This window comes from Pongo pygmaeus, chromosome 16 (genome assembly GCF_028885625.2).
Source record: "Pongo pygmaeus isolate AG05252 chromosome 16, NHGRI_mPonPyg2-v2.0_pri, whole genome shotgun sequence".
NCBI lineage: Eukaryota > Metazoa > Chordata > Mammalia > Primates > Hominidae > Pongo > Pongo pygmaeus.
In genome coordinates this window covers 50391876-50412870 of record NC_072389.2, presented here as the reverse complement: position 1 = coordinate 50412870, position 20995 = coordinate 50391876, and the positions used below count along the sequence as shown (strand labels likewise).

General features: G+C 44.7%; 2 protein-coding genes and 3 non-coding genes across 7 annotated transcripts in view; 3 read left to right on the top strand and 2 right to left on the bottom strand.

The window, feature by feature from the left end:
• The window catches only part of SLC28A2 (solute carrier family 28 member 2), a 74296-nt gene extending 62129 nt beyond the window's left edge, over positions 1–12167 (bottom strand). The window contains exon 1 of the mRNA XM_054451062.1: positions 12009–12167. Coding sequence (XP_054307037.1) covers positions 12009–12014 — 6 coding nt within the window. The 5' untranslated portion in view covers positions 12015–12167. The remainder of the gene's footprint in view (positions 1–12008) is intronic.
• TRNAH-GUG (transfer RNA histidin (anticodon GUG)) lies at positions 11540–11611 on the bottom strand. Its single transcript has one exon. It is a non-coding gene; the product is annotated as a tRNA-His (tRNA).
• A 110-nt stretch (positions 12168–12277) lies between the features above and the next one.
• TRNAH-GUG (transfer RNA histidin (anticodon GUG)) lies at positions 12278–12349 on the top strand. The gene has a single exon. It is a non-coding gene; the product is annotated as a tRNA-His (tRNA).
• A 1283-nt stretch (positions 12350–13632) lies between these two features.
• The window catches only part of SHF (Src homology 2 domain containing F), a 31846-nt gene continuing 24483 nt past the window's right edge, over positions 13633–20995 (top strand). For all 3 annotated transcript variants that reach the window (XM_063652204.1, XM_054451067.2, XM_063652203.1), the window contains exon 1: positions 13633–13950. In XM_063652204.1, the coding sequence (XP_063508274.1) occupies positions 13648–13950 (303 nt within the window). In that variant the 5' untranslated portion in view covers positions 13633–13647. The remainder of the gene's footprint in view (positions 13951–20995) is intronic.
• On the top strand, positions 14045–14116 carry TRNAH-GUG (transfer RNA histidin (anticodon GUG)). Its single transcript has one exon. It is a non-coding gene; the product is annotated as a tRNA-His (tRNA).

The window sequence follows — 20995 nt, the reverse complement described above, 5'->3', positions numbered from 1 at the left end:
AGACAATGCTTTTTAGGTGTATTTCCTTAAAGACAGCTTCTCGCAATCTGAACACCTGTGAACTGGAGCTAAATTATCTTCCCCAACATACACACCCACACACCCACACACACCACACAATGGTGGGATGGGCATACGATAAACACTGTAAACAGTCCTGTTTACAGGGGAAAAATAGGACTGGTCCATAGTGGTTCTGAGACCCAGCTAGGTAAGTTTGGAGATTCTTTTACTAGGATTCATTCCTACTCATCCCCATGACTTTTGGCCCCTACCTTGGGGCTCTTGGTTCTGCTAAGTCATCCTTCCTTTTCCATGAGAGATAACTCGTGTTTTTCAGCTGTAGAGTTTTCTCAGTCTGATTACAGCAGGTGAAATTTTGGGAATTCAAAAGTCTCTTCATTCATGTACTATCTTTGTCCCTTTCATTACAAGCTGTTTCTGCCAATACGATTCTTAAATGTTGTGGGTCTTCTGTGAATCTTACTGTGGTTCATTCCATTAGTCTGAGATCGCAGCCATAAACCTTTTTGCAATAAGCCCTTCTCAATATTGGGCTTCTGCTGAGGTGCAATGCTCTTAAGCTTTTGAAAAGCCCCACTGTTTAATGGAGAGTATCTATAAAGCATACCCTTAAGATCTTTAGAGGGCCTTTTGTCTTACTGAATGGTACTCTGACGCTCTACCTTGGATCATTATGACAAAGAATTTTACTTTGTCTTTAGACCATGTTTTCCCAGTAGTGCCCTAGATTTCATCTTTGCTCAGAATTCACTTCTTGGCCAGGCATGGTGGCTCATGCCTATAACCCCAGAGCTTCAGGAAGCCAAGGCAAGAGGATTGCTTCAGCCCAGGAGTTTGAGGCTACAGTGAGCTATGATCATTCCACTGCACTCCAGCCTGGACCTCAGAGCAACACCCTGTCTCTAAAAAAAACAAAAACAAAAACAAAACCCCCAAAACCTAATCTATCTTTTACATTTAGCCAGATAGAGAGGCTGAAATTTTTCAAAATCCTCAAATTCTGGTTCCTTCGTGTCCTTCATGTTTAATAGTTCTTGGCTTATCTATCTCCTCTTGCATTTTACTATGAACAATAAGAAGAAACCAGGAGATGCTTTCAACAGGTTGCCTGGAAAGCTTTTTGCTAGATCATGTGGTTCATTTGGTACATTTTTACTTTCTACATTACCCCAGGTAACAGTGTTGCTAAACTTTTTGCTGCTGTATAATAATGACCCCTTTCCTCCAATTGACAACAAGATTTTCCTCACTTTCCTCTTTATGCTCTCACTTACAATCTCCTCAAGGGCCCTGAGGCTTCTTCAAGGTATTCAGACTTTTCACTAACACTTTCCTCCAAGGCTGCCCAATTCCAAAGCCACTTTCACATTTTAGGGTTTTGTTATGGCAGTGCCCCCACTTCTAGGTAACAATCTGTATTAGTTACTTATCACAGTGTAACAAATTACCTGAAAACTTAGCAGCTTTAAAAGCAGACATTGATTATCTCACAATTTTTTTTTTTTTTTTTTTAGACAGAGTTTTGCTCTGTCACCCAGGCTGGAGTGCAGTGGTGCGATCTCAGCTCACTGCAACCTCCACTTCCCGGGTTCAAGCAATTCTCCTGCCTCAGCCTCCTGAGTAGCTGGGACTACAGGTATGGGCCACAACACCCAGCTAAATTTTTTTGTATTTTTGTAGAGACAGGGTTTCACCATGTTGGCCAGGCTGGTCTTGAACTCCTGACCTGAAGTGATCCACCCACCTCGCCTCAGCCTCCCAAAGTGCTGGGATTACAGTCGTGAGCCACCGCGCCCAGCTGATTATCTCACAATTCCTTTTTTTTTTTTTCCAAAACAGAGTCCTGCTGTTACCCAAGCTGGAGTGCAGTGGTGTGATCTCAGCTCCCCACAACCTCCACTTCTTGGGTTCAAGCAATTCTCCTGCCTCAGCCTCCTGAGTAGCTGGGATTATAGGCATACGCCATGACACCTGGCTAATTTTTTTTTTTGTATTTTTAGTAGAGACGGGGTTTCACCATGTTGGTCAGGCTGGTCTCAAACTCTTGATCTCGAGTGATCCGCCCACCTGGGTCTCCCAAAGTGCTGGGATTACAGGCATGAGCCACCACGCCTGGCCATGATTATCTCACAATTTCTTAACTCAAGAATTTGGAAGTGACTTAGCTGAGTGATTCTTGTTCAGGGTCTCCCATGAGGTCGTTGTCAAGATGTTGGCTAAGGCAACAGTCACCTGAAGGTTTGATTTGAGGCCAGACAATCTGCTTCAAAGATGGCTTGCTCACATAACTATTGGCCAAATATCTCATTTCCTTGATGCCCATTGGCAGGAGGGCTCAGTTTCTCACCACATGGATCGCAACCCCATGAGGTCACTTGAGTCTCCTCGTGACCTTGCAGCTGGCTTCCTTCAGAGCTAATGATCCAAGAGAGAACAAAGAAGAAGCTACAATGCCATTTATAATGTTCTCTCAGACCTGTCAGATGTGACACACCATAACTTCCAAATTATTCCATTCATTCAAAGAATAATTCATTCAGCCCACCTTCACTTCAGGAAGAGAAATTAAGCTCTACTTCTTTTTTATTTTATTTTGAGACTGGAGTCTCGCTCTTATCACCCAGGCTGGAGAGCAATGGCGTGATCTCAGCTCACTGTAACCTCCGCCTCCTGGGTTCAAGCAATTCTCCTGCCTCAGCCTCTGGAGTAGCTAGGATTACAGGTGCTCACCACCACGCCCAGCTAATTTTTGTATTTTTAGTGGAGACAGAGTTTCACCATGGTGGCCAGGCTTGTCTTGAACTCCTGACCTCTGGTGATCCGCCTGCCTCGGCCTCCCAAAGTGCTGGGATTACAGGTGTGAGCCACCGTGCATGGCCTCTACTTCTTTTTAAAAAAAATTTTTTAGAGATGGGGTCTAGCTATGTTGTCCAGGCTGGAGTGCAGTGGCTATTCATAGGCACAATCATAGTGCACTGTAGCTTCAAACTTCTGGGCTCAGGTGATCCTCTCACTTCAGCCTTCCAAGTAGCTGGACTATAGCCTTGTGCCATCAAGCCTGGCTAAGCTCTACTTCTTGAAGGGAGGAGTATCAGAGAATTTGTGAACATATGAACTTGTGAATCACCATGAGTTTTCTTGAAGCATTTGGACAAAGAGAATTGAAGAAAAAAGAAGTTATTTGTAGCTTTGATTATATGGTTAAAAATATTTTATCTAGACTCAGGACGAGGCCAGTGAACCAGAGTAGTTATGATACAGAAATAGTTTGACTTTTTGAAATTTTTTTATTTTTGAGAAGGAGTCTCGCTCTGTTGCCCAGGCTGGAGTGCAATGGTGCAATCTCGGCTCACTGCAACCTCCACCCGCTGGGTTCAAGCGATTCTCCTGCCTCAGCTTCCCGAGTAGCTGGGATTACAGGTGCGTGCCACCACACTGGCTAATTTTTGGGGTTTTTTTGTTGGTTTTTTGTTTTTTTTGAGACAGAGTCTCACTCTGTCGCCCAGGCTGGAGTGCAGTGGTGCGATCTTGGCTCACTGCAAGCTCCGCCTCCCGGGTTCACACCATTCTACTGCCTCAGCCTCCCAAGTAGCTGGGACTACAGGCGCCCGCCACCACACCTGGCTAATTTTTTTGTATTTTTAGTAGAAATGGGGTTTCACCGCATTAGCCAGGATGGTCTTGATCTCCTGACCTTGTGATCCACCCGCCTCAGCCTCCTAAAGTGCTGGGATTACAGGCATGAAACACCGCGGCCAGCATGACTGAAATTTAGAAGAAAGTTTGGAAATAAAAAAAAATTCAAGTCAGATTGTTGCAATTTTTGTATGTATCTTTCCCTTTTAACTTAAAATTACATTTGAAATTTGCACATTATACCATCATGTCAAATGCTCAATGCTAACAATATCAGTATAACATGGATACATCTCTTTTCATGCTGTTTTGGCTACCCTGACTCTAGAAAACATTATACACTTGATATTAGACCTTCCTCTTTTGATCTGAGAGACCAAAATAGATGTCCCATTATCAAGTAAGACAGACCCAAAGCTTAAGGAAAGTAACTTACCTATGGGTCCAAGGTGCAGGCTGGCATAGCAAATTGCTAAATTCCTATGGCTAAGGTCCCTAATAATAGGAGCTATGAGCTCTGATTTACAACCCAGACCACAAGTCTGATTAGACAGAGGACCAGCCTTACAAATATTCTTTTCTCAGAAGCTATTGCAGACCTTAAGCCAGTTTCGGACAGCTTATAGAGGCTGTGCACAAATTGCCTCGATGTCCTATAGTTCATCTTTTGATGTGGAGCCAATTCCACCTCATTTTAATGCCAAAACCCTACCCCAAAGTGAATGTGGCATATATGTTACATACATGTTTACCCATTGCCCATACATATAGTTCCCCTCATAAATATGTATAGCTTTTCCCCAAATCTGCTGAATGTGTATGACACAAGCTCTGTGAAGCATAAAACCCAACGTGTCCTTCCCCTCCTTGAAGAAAGAGCAGGCTGGGTGAGATGGCTCACAACTGTAATCCCAGCCCTTTGGGAGGCCGAGGTGGGTGGATCGCTTGAGCACAGGAGTTCAAGACCAGACTGGGCAACATGGTGAAACCCTGTCTCTACAAAAAATACAAAAATTAGTTGAGTGTGGTGGTGTGTGCATGTGGTCCCAGCTACTTGGGAGGCTGTGATGGGAGGATGGCTTGAGCCCAGGAATTCAAGGCTGCAGTGAGCTATGATCACACCACTGCACTCCAGCCTGGGTGACAGAATGAAATATTGTCTCAAAAAAAAAAAAGAAGAAAGAGCACCATTGGTCCACGTTGGAGACTTTCTCTTCCCAGCTGCAAACTGATATCACCAATACAGCTCTCCTTTCTACTATCTAGCCATCCTGGTGATCTTCTGGATGACACACTCAAGCCTCATATCCATTTTTTTTCATCTAACATGTTCATCCCCTCTACCTCCACGCTAAATAGAAAACATCTATAGGTGTGATTTGAGGGAAGAGTCCCTCGTCCATCCCTAAATGAGTATTAGTCCCCGAGCTCCAACATCAACTACTAGTCCAGGGAGCAGAAATTCTCTTCTGTCTCTCCTGAATGAAGACTTTTATCAGGATATAATTATCCATTTACACCTAACCTTTCTAAAACACAGATATGACTATGTCTCTCTTCTGCTTAAAAATGGGAACTTAAATGCCCCTCTCCCCTCAATGCCTGATACAAAGCCTATGGACAGCCTTCAGGAAATTTGCGAATTCCTGATATTTTATCATAGGTGTATTACTTTGGAGAACAAGGCTGTGGCTGTCAATGGATCCCCAAAGCAAAGTTATCACAAAATGTGAAGAAACACCAGCCTCCAGGAAAAAGGCCTGACTCAAGTAAGAGATTCATCAAAATTTGGCTCCAGCCTCTCTCACCCTCCACTCTCTCATCCATATCTTTGTTATTTCTTTGTTTGTTTGTTTTAGGGGGAATTACAGGCATGTACCATTGCACCCAGCTAATTTTTGTATTTTTAGTAGAGATGGGGTTTCGCCATGTTGGCCAGGCTAGTCTTGAACTCCTGGCGTCAAGTGATCTGCCCTCCCCGGCCTCCCTCCCCTCCATATCTAATGTTGTAGCTACAACTTGTCTTTTCCTATGCTAGCTGTACATCATACTTCCTTGCTTTTACTTCTGCCTTTCTCTTTACTTAGAATACCCTTTCCTTTTTTTCTTTTTTGAGACAGAGTCTCATTCTCTCACCCAGGCTGGAGTGCAGTGGAGCGATCTCAGCTCACTACAACCTCCGCCTCTCAGCCTTAAGTGATTCTCCTGCCTCAGCCTCCCAAGTAGAAGATCCTTTCCCTTTCTTTTCCAGGAAAAGTACTATGCATGCCTTGGAACTCAGATCAAATGTTGTATCCTGGTAGAATCAACGATCTAAACTCCAGTACACTTTGTATATATGTCTGGCATAGTTCTAATTAGTTCTTCACTCATCTGATTAACGCTGAACTAAAATGATCTCAGGGTAAGAATGGGTTTTATTTAATTCATATCTCCAAGGCCTAGCACAAATCATACTAGGCACTACTGGTTGTTGGGCGGGAGGATAGGTGTCAGCATGGACCATTGCCCAACAGAACAGGAACACATGTCCCTCTGAGCATGCCTCCTCAGACCCCCTACTCACCCAGGACCATTTCTGCCCAGCCTGATGCTTTTGCTCTCTGAACTCTGTAGTGAGATTTGTATTTGCAGATTTTTCTGACCAGTAACTCAAAACTAATTTTGGAGACCAACATTGCCAATTTAAAACGTTTCCAAGAAAAGATGTTTTTTAAAACCTATCACTGGCTGGGTACAGTGGCTCATGCCCGTAATCTCAACACTTTGGGAGGCCGAGGCAGGTGGATTACCTGAGGACAGGAGTTCAAGACTAGCCTGGCCAACAAGGTGAAACCCTGTCCCTACTAAAAATACAAAAATGAGCTGGGTGTGGTGGCACATGCCTATAATCCCAGCTACTCAAGAGGCTGAGGCAGGAGAATCGCTTGAACCTGGGAGGCAGAGGTTGCAGTGAGCCAAGAGCAAGACTCCATCTAAAAAACAAACAAAAACAAAAACAAACTAAAAAAACTATCACCTACTTTCTCCATAGTTTCATAGAAGTCACTTTAATACTTCAAAAATAAAAAGGGCATTGTCTCAGCCTAGAGGACAGTCTTTGGATTAAATGCATTTAGCATTTTAAAAGCTTACCACATTGACCTCATTTTTTCATTCAATGGTGAAAAGTTTGTCCTAGTTTATCAGTTCTAAAAAGTTTGGAAACCACTGATTTAGACCTTTGCTTCTGCAAGGCAGCTCCTGCATTCTTCCTGACTCAGGAATTAGTTTCAAGTCTCATGCCAGGAATAAAGTCCTGCACGATCTTTCCCTACAGTTTCTTTTTGTGGATATGGAGAGAAGTACCTAGAAACAAGAGACCAACTAAAGCATATTGAACAGTCTATGCTAGTCACTTGACTTTGGATGAGGGGCAAATCTCAGTTGACAAACTCAGCTCAAAAATAAACTACTCTAGGCAAGAAGTATCTTATACAGCTTGTAGCCCCCCATGACTTAAGAACTAAGAGATGCTAGTTTATGGGAAGAATGAATGAATGAATGAATGAGTGGATGGATGGATGGATGGATGGATGGATAGATAAGTAGATGGATGAAATTTTAGTCCTCATTATCCAGAGAATCCCTGTGGAACAGGCTCAGTTAAGTCGGAAGTGCTATGTTGCAAATTAAAGGAGTCTTTTCCAGCCTCAGCTTTTCACTACTACTTCCTGGGGCACAGCGCCTTCTAGTGGAAATCCAGATGTGCTGCCTCCTCCCTAGACGGCCCTAAACATGGGCCCTTTGATGACTCCCTCCCAGATCACCATCTCCTCACTGTGAAAACCTCAATGACACCCCCATTGATGAGGCTCAGTAGATTCAGGGAGGTCCTTTCTAGTAACCCAAGTACTCACAAGATGAACAATGAAGGATTCCATTAGAGCTTTAGGCTAGAGCAGCACTTCTCAAACTTCCCTGTGCAGACGAATCACTTGGACAGGACCTTGTTAAAAACAAAGATTTTCACTGGGTAATTCTGAGTTGTGGATCAAGATTCTGAATTTTGAACAAGCCTTCCAGGACCAGAGCCTGCTGGTCCAGTGGCAGCTGCTCAACACTGCGCCCCTGTGGGGGTTGGCAGCTCCCAGATATACAAGGTATAACCAGGAAGTATAACCAGGAAGCTGTGGGGTTGATGGTTTAAGCAGACAATCTGAAGCTTATAAATTACTGTTGTCCCTTTCAAAGTTTGCCCTTTGAAGTCTACACACTCCTACCAAAAAAAAAAAAATTGTTTTTCTTTTGCTGAAATGTGATTTATAAAACATTTCTGGCATTGTCATTGAAATTTTTGTGCCTTAAAAGACTCAGCGGTGACATTTTTCTCTTTGAAGATGGCTTTAAAAGCAGTCAAAAGTTATTTCAAAATAGAATGTGATTATAAATACTGAGGTGGATGTACTCATATGGCTTATAAATTAGCCCTGAAAATAATCTCCAAATAAGAATTCCAAAAATATTTTCGGCAGCTGCTTGGAGAAAGTAGAATGCCTGATGTGAAACACAATACTCATTTGGATGTTTATGTTCCAGGGTGTTCATTTTTAAGGAGTTGATTTCATTATGTTATATTCCCATCTACTATATTATTTAAGTAAAACTTCAGTAGGGCTTTGTAAGTGCCAGGCACTATTGCTTTACAAATATTCATTCACTTAATCTTCATAACAATCCTTTTACAGATGAGAAGTCATTTTACAATCATTTTACAGGTGGGAAAACTGAGGCATGGAGACATGTTGCTTCCCCAGGGTCACCCAGTTAGTAAGTGGATGAGTTGAGATTCAAATCTTAAACAGCCTACTTTCGGGTGCCAGAGGCTTCATTACTAAGCTATGCTAGCTCCCCCAACAGAGACGAGGTCTCACTATACTGTCTAATCTGGTCTTGAACTCCTGGGCTCAAGCAATCCTCCCACCTTAGCCTCCCAAAGTGCTGGGATTACAGGCGTGAGCCACCATGCCCAACTTATGCGACCCCTTAATTAGAGTTAGGACTAGTCTAGTACTCTCAACTACTGTACCTCAGGGTCTATCAGATGGAAGGGAAAAAAAGTCAAAGTGACTTAGAGGTTGGAAACCTGCAGAAATTAACAAATCCAACCAAGATGGGAACAACTGGAGCTAGAATGTGTGAACAGGGTGCTCTTAAGTATAAGCACCCTACCTCTTTCCTGGCACTGAGACCTAGAGAAGAGTTCCAACCTCAAGCTGGAAGTGATAGGAGGAAAGATTACATTCCCAGAATCAGAAATCATAAAACAATTTTAAAAGCAAGAGACCAACAGGAAGAGGGTGCTGACTGATTGCTCAGAGAGGGTGTCCCAGGGCAGCAGGGTCTTGATGAGGTCATTCCAGGCCAGGGTCTCCAGGAGCAGGGCTTTGCCAGCCCAGACATTCCATTTTGTCAGTGTACCTAGAGATAAGTAGGCACAAGGGAAATGAATTATGCTAACCAGACTCTTAAGAGTCTAAACCAAAACACCCACAGTTAGGAGAACAGTGCCAATAAGCTTGTTCAAAGCATGCTTTTTCCTGCAGGGAAGTCTAATGGGCAAATCATTATCAAAGTCTGTTTTGTAAGGAAAATTGACTGAGTGACCTCAGAAGAGGATGTTATGAAATGTTGAGAGCTGGATGCGCCCATCTCATGGACTACTGTGTAGCTGCCAAAAAGGCCATCAGTCTGAAGTGCAGGAGAGTGCACTCCTCTCGTGTCACTCTTCCTGCAACTAGGTCACAATACAACACTTTCAGTTCAGCTTTCTTTAGCATTCCTGACCTCAGACATGGACGGCTAGCGGGTTATCTCAGATGGTGAATGTTTGTGATTTTTGTTTTATTGGTTGACTCTTTTTTTTTTTTTTTTTTTTTTGAGACAGGGTCTTGTTCTGTTGCCCAGGCTAGAGTTCAGTGGCATGATAACGGCTCATTGCAATCTCCCGCTCCCAGGCTCAAGCAATCCTCCCACCTCAGCCTCCTGAATAGCTGGGACGACAGGTACACACCGCCACACCTGGCTAATTTTTGTATTTTTTGTACAGATAGCTTCTTACCAAGTTGTTCAGGCTGGTCTCAAACCCCGGAGCTCAATCAGTCCTCCCACCTCAGCCTCCCAAAGTGCTGGGATTACAGGCATGAACCACCATGCCCAGCCTCTTGATTGACACTTTTTCCTTGTAGTACTCTTAGAGAGTGGCTACTCCTGACTTTCTCCTCAGGGTGTGGAAGCAGCTCATTGCCTACTGAAGCACCTGCAGCAGGGCAGTGGGGGCTGGTCTTCAGGGGAAAAGCCAGAGCCTTTCCTGGCATCCCACCCTGACACCTTATTCCAGCCCACAGATTGAAATCCGTCACGGCAGTTATTTGGTGAGGGGTTGGAGGAATATAAGTCACCACATTCCTGTTGGCCAGTTCTTTTTTTGTTGTTGGCGATGTTGATTTTCTAGACATATAATTTTTGAATCAGTCATCCAAAGCTTGGCAAGTTCTCAGGCTCACCTTTCCCCATTCTATTTTGCGCAGAACACTCTCAAGTTGTGAGCTGTCCTGTTGTGTGGTTTAAACTCGCCAAATGTAGAGAACTGGGAAACTGGAGACCTGGGGAGATTACAGCCCCCATGCAGTGCCTTGCTTTTTTTTTTTTTTTTTTTTTTTTTTTTTGAGACAGGATCTTGCTCTGTCACCCAGGCTGGAATGCAGTGGTGTGATCTCAGCTCACTGCAACCTCTGCCTCTGGGGTTCAAGCAATCCTTCCACCTTAGCCTCCCAGGTAGCTGGGACTACAGGCACACGCCACCATGCCCTAATTTTTGTATTTTGGGTAGAGACAGCGTTTCGCCATGTTTCCCAGGCTGGTCTCGAACTCCTGAGCTCCAGAGATCTGCCCACCTCGGCCTCCCAAAGTGCTAGGATTACAGGCGTGGGGCCAGTGGCTAGCTTTTAAGTGCTGTTCATTCTTTACTGATTGATTGTGGGTAGAGGGGGCGCAACCCCATTGCAATGTCTGTCTCTCCCAGGAATGATCTCGGGCTTGCCTTGCCACCCTCAGGACACCTGAGAGGAGCTGGAGAGGTTCATTCCTCAGTCCCCTCTCATTCCCTCCTTGAGAGTGACATAGCTGCCACCAGCTGCCTGAAAGTCAAATCCAAAACTCACTTCCATTTTGCCTAATGCCAAACGACAGACCTGAATTTGTTGAGTTTGGGTTTTTTAGGTCCACATAAAACAAGCAAACAAAATGTGCTTAAACTTGAGGTAGATTAAGGGAAAACCCTCCAGGAGAAAACCCCCTCTCACCTAGGCGACTGTGGAGATGAAGGCCACAAACCTCTCATTAGCACCCCTCATAGTGGCTACAGGAACCAGCACCTCTAATGCAGTCATATTTTTCACTTGTCACGGGATCTGAGGCAAAACGGTTCAGCGTATGGTCTAATCTGCATTCTTCTAACCCTTAATTAATGTTTGCACATTGTTCCTATCACCCCTTTGTCCCAAAGTATTGATGTTTTAGCTAGTGTGAAGCTTTTTAGAGGACCCAATATATGATTCGGTCATTCACAAGGGTAAAATAAAGAGTACCACACAGAAACTACATAAAAATAAAATAATCACATATTGGGGAAGGTGGGGGATGACTGATTCACTAGCAGATGAAAAATTAAAAACAGAAAGGAAAGCCCCAGAGTGTGCACCGAACTTTTTGTGCACACTTCATTGTCCATTATAATTTCAGCCCTGGCCAGGTAACAGCTTTTAGAGTTAGCTTCCCAGAAGAATGTGTGGCTTTCCAAGTCTAAAAAGACGCCCTTGCCGTGCCATTGTTTCTACAATGCCGTGACTCGGATTCGAACCGAGGTTGCTGCGGCCACAACGCAGAGTACTAACCACTATACGATCACGGCGAGCTACCGGGACACCACGACGAGCAGGTGACCCAGTGTTGCCCTTCTCGTCTAGATGGCGGCCATTCCAGCTTTCCTAAGCTTCCATTATCTACCAGGTTCCTCCCGCACCCACGTTCACCCACAAGAGCAGGCGGGAGCGCTGTGGACTCCCTAGCCCTAAGTCTCCTCTTGGCTGTACGCACGGACTGCAAAAGAAGGGACATGAAAGTGCTTTGCAACCAAAGGATTCCTATGAGGCCGGGCCTGTAATGATGTGAAGCCCCTGCGGACGCCCGAATGGTGGCCCAAAGTCTCTCTGACGCTCACCATGCCCTGGCTATCATGCTATCTGAACGACTTTGGCTGGGACTGGAGCTCTTACATTTTACAAGAAAGAAAATCAGTTCTGACCCACCGCCATACAACTTCCTTGAGGCGCGAGGTAAGGGGAATCCCAAGAGCAGCCTCCACGGTGGAGAAATCGGCCACCGTGTCTGGTGCGCAGGCAAGTGTGGACCAAAATCGATAAAGCAGAGATTGATGCGCTTGCGTGCCCTCAGATGGCTGCGAGGGTAGAGATAGGCGAGAACAAACAGTGACATATCAATGACATTGCAAGGGGGCGGGGCTTTCAACAGAGAAGAGTTCAGGCGACAGACCGAGGCCCTGTGTCCCTAGTAGCTCGCCGTGATCGTATAGTGGTTAGTACTCTGCGTTGTGGCCGCAGCAACCTCGGTTCGAATCCGAGTCACGGCATTGTGGGAACAATGGCACGGCAAGGGGACTTTGTTTTACTGTACCAATCCGTTTTTAATCCTGAGTTCACAACATTGAGGAAAATGGACCCCGATCCCCTTGTGACATTTGAGAGTGACGTTTACGCTGGCTCTGGCTAAATTGGACTTTGGAAAGATATAGGCTTCCGGGTCCTCTGAGCCTGGGCGCGTTCTTGAAGACAAAGCACAGACCACTCGCCAGTTTAAAAAGTGTTGTAGTAGACATACGTACAAATTTCCACAGAAGCACTGGGAGCGGATTCCTAATGATAGGAAAAGAAGGCTTAGCAAAGGAAGTGAGGATCAAGGTAGCTCTTAAAGGCACAATGAGAATTTGTCAGGCAGCCAGGATGATTTCGTGTGCAGAGGCTTGAAGGGGGTCTTGAAAAGGAAAAATCTTTTTTTTTTCCGAGATAGAGCCTCGCTCTGTCACCAAGGCTGGAGTGCAGTGGCGCGATCTTGGCTCACTGCAACCTCCGCCTCCTGGGTTCAAGCGATTCTCCTGCTTCAGCTTCCCGAGTAGCTGGGACTGCAGGCACCCGCCACCACGCCCGGCTAGTTTTTTGGTATTTTTAGTAGAGACGAAGTTTCACCGAAAAGGAAAGATCTTAATTCCTCTTTATAAGTCTTCTGTCTTCTTTTTAAGGCCTCACCCCAACAACGCCCAAAGGCTCTGGCCTGACAGGTAGTAGGCGCTTCTCGAGGACGTGTTGAGTGAATGAGTGCAATTGAGGCATGGGGAACCACATTGAAGGAGGGCCAAGAGATGAGCTGGAAAAGGCAGACGAAGTTCCTGCCATCTAGGGGTGAGGGTGAGGAGGGTAGGAGTGAAAATATTCAAATCGTGTTTAGCAAGATCCCTCCCGCGGCTCTGCATAGGGAGGATTGATGGGAGCGGGTGACATTGGAGAGACAGGCGGTCTCTCTGGAATTCACTTGTTAAATACCAATGGCACCTTCTGAGTTTTGGCAAATAGCCACTGCCTGCTGTGTACTCGGCCCGGTTTTAGGCGCCGTGGGGGCGAGAGCACTGATGGACAATAATTAAAATCGGACTTAGTCCCTGCTGCGGCCCCGTGACACAGCCTAGGTGGGCACCTGGCACGGCGGAAGCATTGCGGAAGGAGGAGTCAGGGCTGTCAGAGTAGTTTGAGAGGCTGGAAGGAAGTGGCTGTTGGGAAGATGGAGAGATGCGTTTGTTGATTTTTTTTCTACCTGGAACCTGGTTCTAGGGTGTCCACAATCTCCACAGAGGCGGCATTGGGTCACCGCTGGAGGATGCAGCAGGAGGGAGGACCCGTGAGGAGCGCCCCCTGTAGGCCCGGAACCCTGGCGGGTTCGCGGCAAGGGTCTCCGGGGCACAGGAAACGGGCATCCCCCAAGGGTAGTCTCAGTTCCGCCCAGCCCCATTCCTGGATGCTCACGCCGTCTCCCCTAAACTCCCACTGCGCTCACCGGGAGCACATCTCATCATCACCACCGCCCGTGGCTAATGGGCCAAAACAGAAGAAGAAAAGCAACTGGCGGAGTACAACGCGCCTGCGCGTTATCAGACTCAGCGACAGGCTGGAACCCCGCCCCGTAAGTAGGCCATTTAATGACGCGCAAACTGGGAAGGCCTATGACTGTTGAAGAGGACAATCAGAAGCCAACCCCTACGGGTCCCCGGTAGCTCGCCGTGATCGTATAGTGGTTAGTACTCTGCGTTGTGGCCGCAGCAACCTCGGTTCGAATCCGAGTCACGGCATTGTGGGAACAATGGCACGGCAAGGGGCTCGGCGTTTTTTCCCCCTTTTTTGTAACGTTTTATATAAATCGTAATTCACTTTCTTGAAACGAATCAATGTTTCTCTCCTTTGAAAACTGAGGCACTCCGAGGATCGCCACCTACAGTAACTCTCAAGTAATGCTCTGATACAGCTTCAACCCAGCCGTTATAATCCCTTTCTTACCAAATGTAGTTGTCTGAATCATTCCACACCAGCAAAACAGCTCCCCCATGACCTTGTGATTTTTTTCTCTTTTCATGTACATTTTTAATTGAGTCATTTATTTTTATTTTTACTTATTTATTTATTTTTGAGACAGAGTCTCTCCTGTCGCCCAGGCTGGAGTGCAGTGGCATGATCTTGTTTCACTGCAGCCTCCGCCTCCAGGGTTCAAGCGATTATCCTGCCTCAGCCAACCAAGTAGCTGGTACTACAGGCGTGCACCACCATGCCCGGATAATTATTGTTTTTTTTTGTTTGTTTGTTTAATTTAAAAAAAATTGTTTTTGAGATGGAGGCTCTGGGTCATTTATTTCTAAATAGGGAATACATGCACAAAAGTCTAGTAAAAAGTACAGCTCTTTTTCATTTTTCACCCTATCCACCAATTATTTTCAGTTTCCACTATATCTTTCCACAACAGTCCTTGTATGGATATATATTTATATATGCATATACGTATGTGAATCTATTCCTCCTTGCTTTTTGCATAAAACGCAAACATGCTCTCACTTGCTCGCTCTCTTTTTTTTTTTCCTGAGGTGATGGAATGTGAACAGAACATGAAGTAATAGGTTTGTATTGGTAGGCAATCTCCCTTTACTGGGAAGAGTTCACATACCCTGAAGGATGTGAATCTCTACCTATTTCTGGTCCTGTTCCTCTTTTACCCAGGCTCTGACTCCAGGCTGGGGAGATGGGGAAACAGTTTGTGTTGGTAAGATAGGGGAAAGGGACTCTTTACTATACCCATATAAACCTTTGGATGGGAGCCTGGGCTCTGTTAGGAAGCAGCCCTATTTTGATTTCAGGTGGTAAGGGCAGGGAAGCATCTTGAATTTGGAGTAAGATAGAAGGACTTGGCTTGGGAGGCCATTTGGAGACCCTCCACTCCCGTGTCCCCCTTCTCTTATTATCGGGCTCCAACTTTAAGTCACAAACCACTACAGTTAGGAAACTCAAAATTCAAGCTCATTGAAGGCAGGACTAGATCTTAACGTATGTTTGTGTTCCAAGCACACAGTCTCTCCATAAATATTTGAACAGAGGTTTCTTATGGAGTCCATAAATGAGTGACATGGCCAGGTTTGCTTTTTTTTTTTTTTTTAGAGACAAAGTCTTGCTCTGTCACCCAGGCTGGTGTGCAGTGGAGCAATTTTGGCTTACTGCAGCCTGGAACTGGCCTCAAGCAATTCTTCTACCTTGACCTTCCAAAGTGCTAGGACTATAGGTTAGAGCTGCTGCATCTCAAATTGTGTCCTTTCAACACAGAATCATGTTTTTTCATATCAAATAGAAATAGTCTGTATTTCCACTAAAAAGAAAAGTGTGTACTCCTATTTTTCTAGTAATTTGTAGCCCTTTTAGGACTGTCTTTCTTTTTTTTCCCTTTTACTATCCTTAATAGGGACATGACCTGGAGAAATAGTGCACTTTCCCCTTTTTTTTTTTTTTTTTGAGACAGAGTCTTGCTCTGTCACCCAGGCTGGAGTGCAGAGTGGTGCAATCTCAGTTACTGCAAGCTCCACCTCCTGGGTTCACGCCATTCTCCTGCCTCAGCCTCCCGAGTAGCTGGGGCTACAGGTGCCCGCCACCACGCCCGGCTGATTTTTTTTGTATTTTTAGTAGAGACGGGGTTTCACCATGTTAGCCAGGATGGTCTCGATCTCCTGATCTTGTGATCTGCCCGCCTTGGCCTCCCAAAGTGCTGGGATTACAGGCGTGAGCCACCATGCCCGGCCTTTCCTCTTAACTCTATAGTAAGGAGGGAAGAAAAAAAGAAAGTTGGTAAAAGCAACTGACTTGGGGCTTCAGTGAAATGCTAGGAAGGACCTAGGATGGTCTTTGGAGATATGGCCTCATCTGAAGCCAGTCAGGCTACTTATCTTCCACCAGTTGTACCAGATGTTCTGATGGGAATATAAGCCTAATGCACTGGATCTTCTGATATTTCAGAGGAAGTCAGCCAGGCACAGTGGCTTACGCCTGTAATCCCAGCACTTTGGGAGGCTGAGGCAGGTGGATCACCTGAGGTCAGGAGTTCGAGACCAGCCTGGCCAACATAGGGAAACCCCGTCTCTACTAAAAATACAAAATTTAGCCAGGTGTGGTGGCACACCCCTGTAGTCCCTGTAGGGAGGTTGAGGCAGGAGAATCGCTTGAACCCAGGGGGCAGAGGTTGCAGTGAGCTGAGATCAGGCCACTGCACTCCCGCCTAGGTGACAGAGCCAGACTCCGTCTCAAAAAAAAAAAAAAAAAAAAAAAGGAAGTCAGCAATCTGGAGTTTTGTGTGAGATGTTATAAATTTTTAAATATCGGCAACTAATTCAATTATTTTTTTAAACACTGAGTTGACCAAAACTATATAGGCAAAACAAAACTTGGCCCAAATGGAGCTCTGTCTTAACATCCAAGATCCCAACAAAGTGCATATGTGAGAACACTAGGATGTGCTTGTCCTCTCAAGGTTATGGACAGAGATGGACCCAAGACAAGGCTGGAGACAAAAGGCAAGGACCAGACTTGGACAGCAAAACTTAGGAAGAATCAAAGTTCAGGACAGAACTGGACATCCAAAGCCGGGCAAACAGGGGTGAAGATGCTGTACTCAGTACCCAGCGAGAAAAGTGAGGGCTAAGGACTTAGCCTTGGAATATGTACAACTTTAGGAGGTTAAGAGGGGAAACAAGAACGCGGCCTGAGGCTGCTCTAGGCACACTGCCTATGGGTTAGCTCTGCTCTTAAAAGGAGCAGTATCTCTGGTGCTGCATTAAGTTTATTAAAAAAAAAAATAGATTTTAAATAAAAGAATGTGTCCTGAGAGAAGAGAAAACCAGGAAAGTGTCATTTTAAGAAAGTTTAGAAGAAGATTTCAAGGACAGGGGTCAACAGACTCAGGTGGTGCAAAGAAGTCAAGGGGGGAAAAATGAGACAAAATAATTAGGTTTGACATTTAGAAGTCATGGTTGACTTTTAAAACTATCCATGAGAGCAACTGGGCAGTGTGTAGCAAGAGTCAAAAAAGTTTATGCTCTGCCCCAAGATTTCTACTTTTGAGAATCTCACCAAAGGAAATAATGCTAAACTAGGAAAAATTATCTGCATAAAGAGGTGTTTAGAAAAAGGGAGATTGGAAATAGCCTAAGTACTCAACAAATCAGGTAATGTTGAACTAAATTGAGGTATGTTCATTTGGTGATATATTAAATAACCATTTTAAAATTACAGGCCAGGCACAGTGGCTCATGCCTATAATTTCGATACTTTGGGAGGCCGAGGCAGGAGGATCATTTGAACTTAAGAGTTTGAGAGCAGCCTGGGCAACAGAGTGAGACCTCATCTCTGCAAAAAAAATCAAAATATTAGCTGGGCATGGTGGTGCATGCCTGTAAGTCCCAGCTACTGGAGCAGCTGAGGTGGGAGGATCGCTTGAACCCAGGAGGTTGAGGCTGCAGTGAGCCGTGATCACACCACTGTACTCAGCCTGGAAGACAGAGTGACAGCCTGTCTCAAAAATAAAATAAAATTACAAAGTAAAAAGTCAATTTTAAAATACCGTTCCCAACTAAAAGGAGTAAGTTTTCTTTCAAGAAATGACTGATTCTAAGTCTGCAGCAGGGGAGATACAAAGTGATTCTGGAACATCTTGTGTGAGAAAGCATGGAAGAGCTTAAACATTGATGGGACCAAGTCAAAAGGACACAGGAGGCCAGGCACGGTGGCTCACGCCTGTCATCCCAGCACTTTGGGAGGCTGAGGTGGGTGAATCACCTGAGGTCAGGAGTTTGAGACCACCCTGGCCAACATGGTGAAACCCCGTCTTTACTAAAAATACAAAAATTAGCTGGGTGTGGTGGCACGGCCCTGTAATCTCAGCTACTAAGGAGGCTGAGGCAGGAGAATCGCTGGAACTCGGGAGGTGTAGCTTGCAGTGACCCAAGATAGCGCCACTGCACTCTAGCCTGGGCAACAGAGCAAGACTCCATCTCAAAAAAACAAAACAAAACAGAAGAAGGACACAGGAGCCTCTTGAAAAGGCTCCCAATAGTCAAATTTTGGGTAATTTGGGCATCAAAAAGAATAGTAATATGATAATAACGGATTATATCATGTTGAATGAAAAAAAAATTCACTCCATGATGGAGGTTGGGGGAGAGGTAAGAAAGCTCTCCTTTACAGAAGAATGCCAGCTAGGAACAGTCAAGCTGGGAACTATGTCAGGCAATGCTGCCTACTTCTTTTTTTTTTTTTTTTTTTTTTTGAGACAAACTCTCACTATGCTGCCCAGGCTGGAGTACAGTGGCACAATCTTGGCTCACAGCAACCTCCACCTCCCAGGCTCAAGCAATCCTCCCACCTCAGCCTTCTGAGTAGCTGTGACTACAGGCTCACACCACCACACCTGCCTAATTTTTTTTTTTTTTTTGGTACAGAAGGGGTTTCGCCATATTGCCTAGGCTGGTCTCTAATTCCTGAGCACAAGCTCTTGAACTCCTGCCCTCTTGGCTTGGAATGACCTTTCACTCCTTTACTTCATCTGTCCAAATCCTACAAGCTCAGGGCTACCTCCTGTCCTGCATGAAGCCTGCATAAGGCCACTTGCCTCGGCCTCCCAAAGTGCTGAGATTATAGGCGTGAGCCATGGCACCTGGACCCATTTTATTCCTAAATAAGATGGCTACAAAGATTTTAAAAAGCGACATACTTTCCTCCAATTTGCCCACAAGGAATTTCCTTGTGGAATTCAATCATCCCTCTGAGGCTCATGATTGAATATTATATGCATTTGAGACAAATGCATATCTGATTGTTTCCTCTGCTGTATTGTTTCCTCTGCCCTATTGCTTCACTAAACCAGACTAAGGCATAAGTGACTATTCCTCTCCTCTCCTCTCACATGTATATTGTGTATTCAGTGAAAGGCCAATGAGAGACTTAAAAGAATACAACCATTTTTCTCTCATCTACCTATGAACTGGAAGCCCCCTCCCTGGCCTCCATTTGTCCCACCTTTCCAGACCAGACCAATGTACATTTTACACATATTGATTGGGCCATGACCACCTTGGGCACCTGTCCTCAGGACCTCCTGAGGCTGTGTCATGTGTGCATCCTTAGCCTTGGCAAAATAAACTTTGTAAATTAGTTGAGACCTGTCTCAGATATTTTGAGTTCTTAGAATTACAGAATTAGAGAGTCACTATTTTGCAATCCCCAGTGTAATAGCAAATTTAAGTACAGATCATCAATGTGGGGGATAAAACAATGGGGTAAAATGTTGCTTGAAGAAAATAGCTAAAAGGTCTCAGAATATCATTCCACAGCTTTCTTTAAATTGTAAAGTGGAGAGATCCGGTGGACTCCAGCTTAACCAAGTGATCAAGCCTAACATCACCAATAAAGGGACAAATGGGCATTATGGGCCTTCTGGTGTAACACACTAGAAAGTCCACAACATCCCCTATGTAGTGCTCCTTTCAGAAATGTGTAACCTGAATCTAATCATGAAGAAACTATGGAAAAGTCCAGAATGTGGGACATCCTACATGACAATCGGCCTGGACATTTCAAAAAGATAAATGTGATGAAAAACAAACTAGCAACAAAAGAATAGGGGACTGTTCAAAATTAAAATAGACTAAAGGAACATAACAAACAAATGAAATGGGGAAACTTAATTAAATCTGGAATCAGGGCCAGGCGCGGTGGCTCACGCTTGTAATTCCAGCACTTTGGGAGGCCGAGGCAGGCAGATCACGAGGTCAGGAGTTCGAGACCATCCCAGCTAACACGGTGAAACCCTGTCTCTACTAAAAATACAGAATTAAAATTAGCCGGGCGTGGTGGCGGGTGCCTGTAGTCCCAGCTACTCGGGAGGCTGAGGTGGGAGAATGGCGTGAACCCGGGAGGCGGAGCTTGCAGTGAGCCCAGATTGCACCACTGCACTCCAGCCTGGGTGACAGAGCGAGACTCTGTCTCAAAAAAAAAAAAAAAAAAAAAAAAATCTGGAATCAGAAAAAAAAAAACTGTAGGGAGTTTCTTTGAGCCTACTCTGGCTCAGGAGGCTGCCTGAAGGAAAATTTAAAGATCTTTTAAAAACAAAATAAAAAAAGAAAAAAAACTATAAAAGACACTTTCAGGAAAAATCAAAAAATTTAATAAGGACTGTATGACAAACAATATTATTAAATAAATATTAAATTTCCTAAATGTGATAATGATCTTGTAGCCTGATAGAATTCCTTATTCTTCGGCAATGCCTGCTAAAGTGTGTAAAACCAAAGTGTCATGATATTTGCAACTTGCACCAAATGGGTAAGAAAATGAAAGAAAAAGGAGAGGAATAGGGCAAATATGGCAAAATTTAAAAAGAGGTGAATCTAGCTGAAGGGTAAATAGGTTTACACTACACTTACTTTTTTTTAATTTTTATTTTTCATAGAGACAGGGTTTCCACTGTGTTGCCCAGCCTGGTTTTGAACATCTGAGCTCAAGTGATCTGCCCACCTCGGCCACCCAAAGTGCTGGAATTACAGGCTTCAGCCACTGTGCCCAGCCTCCAGTGTACTTTCTTTGGATTTTTCTGTAGGGTTGATAGTTTTCCCCAAAAAATTTGGAAGAAAATAAACTTACATGAC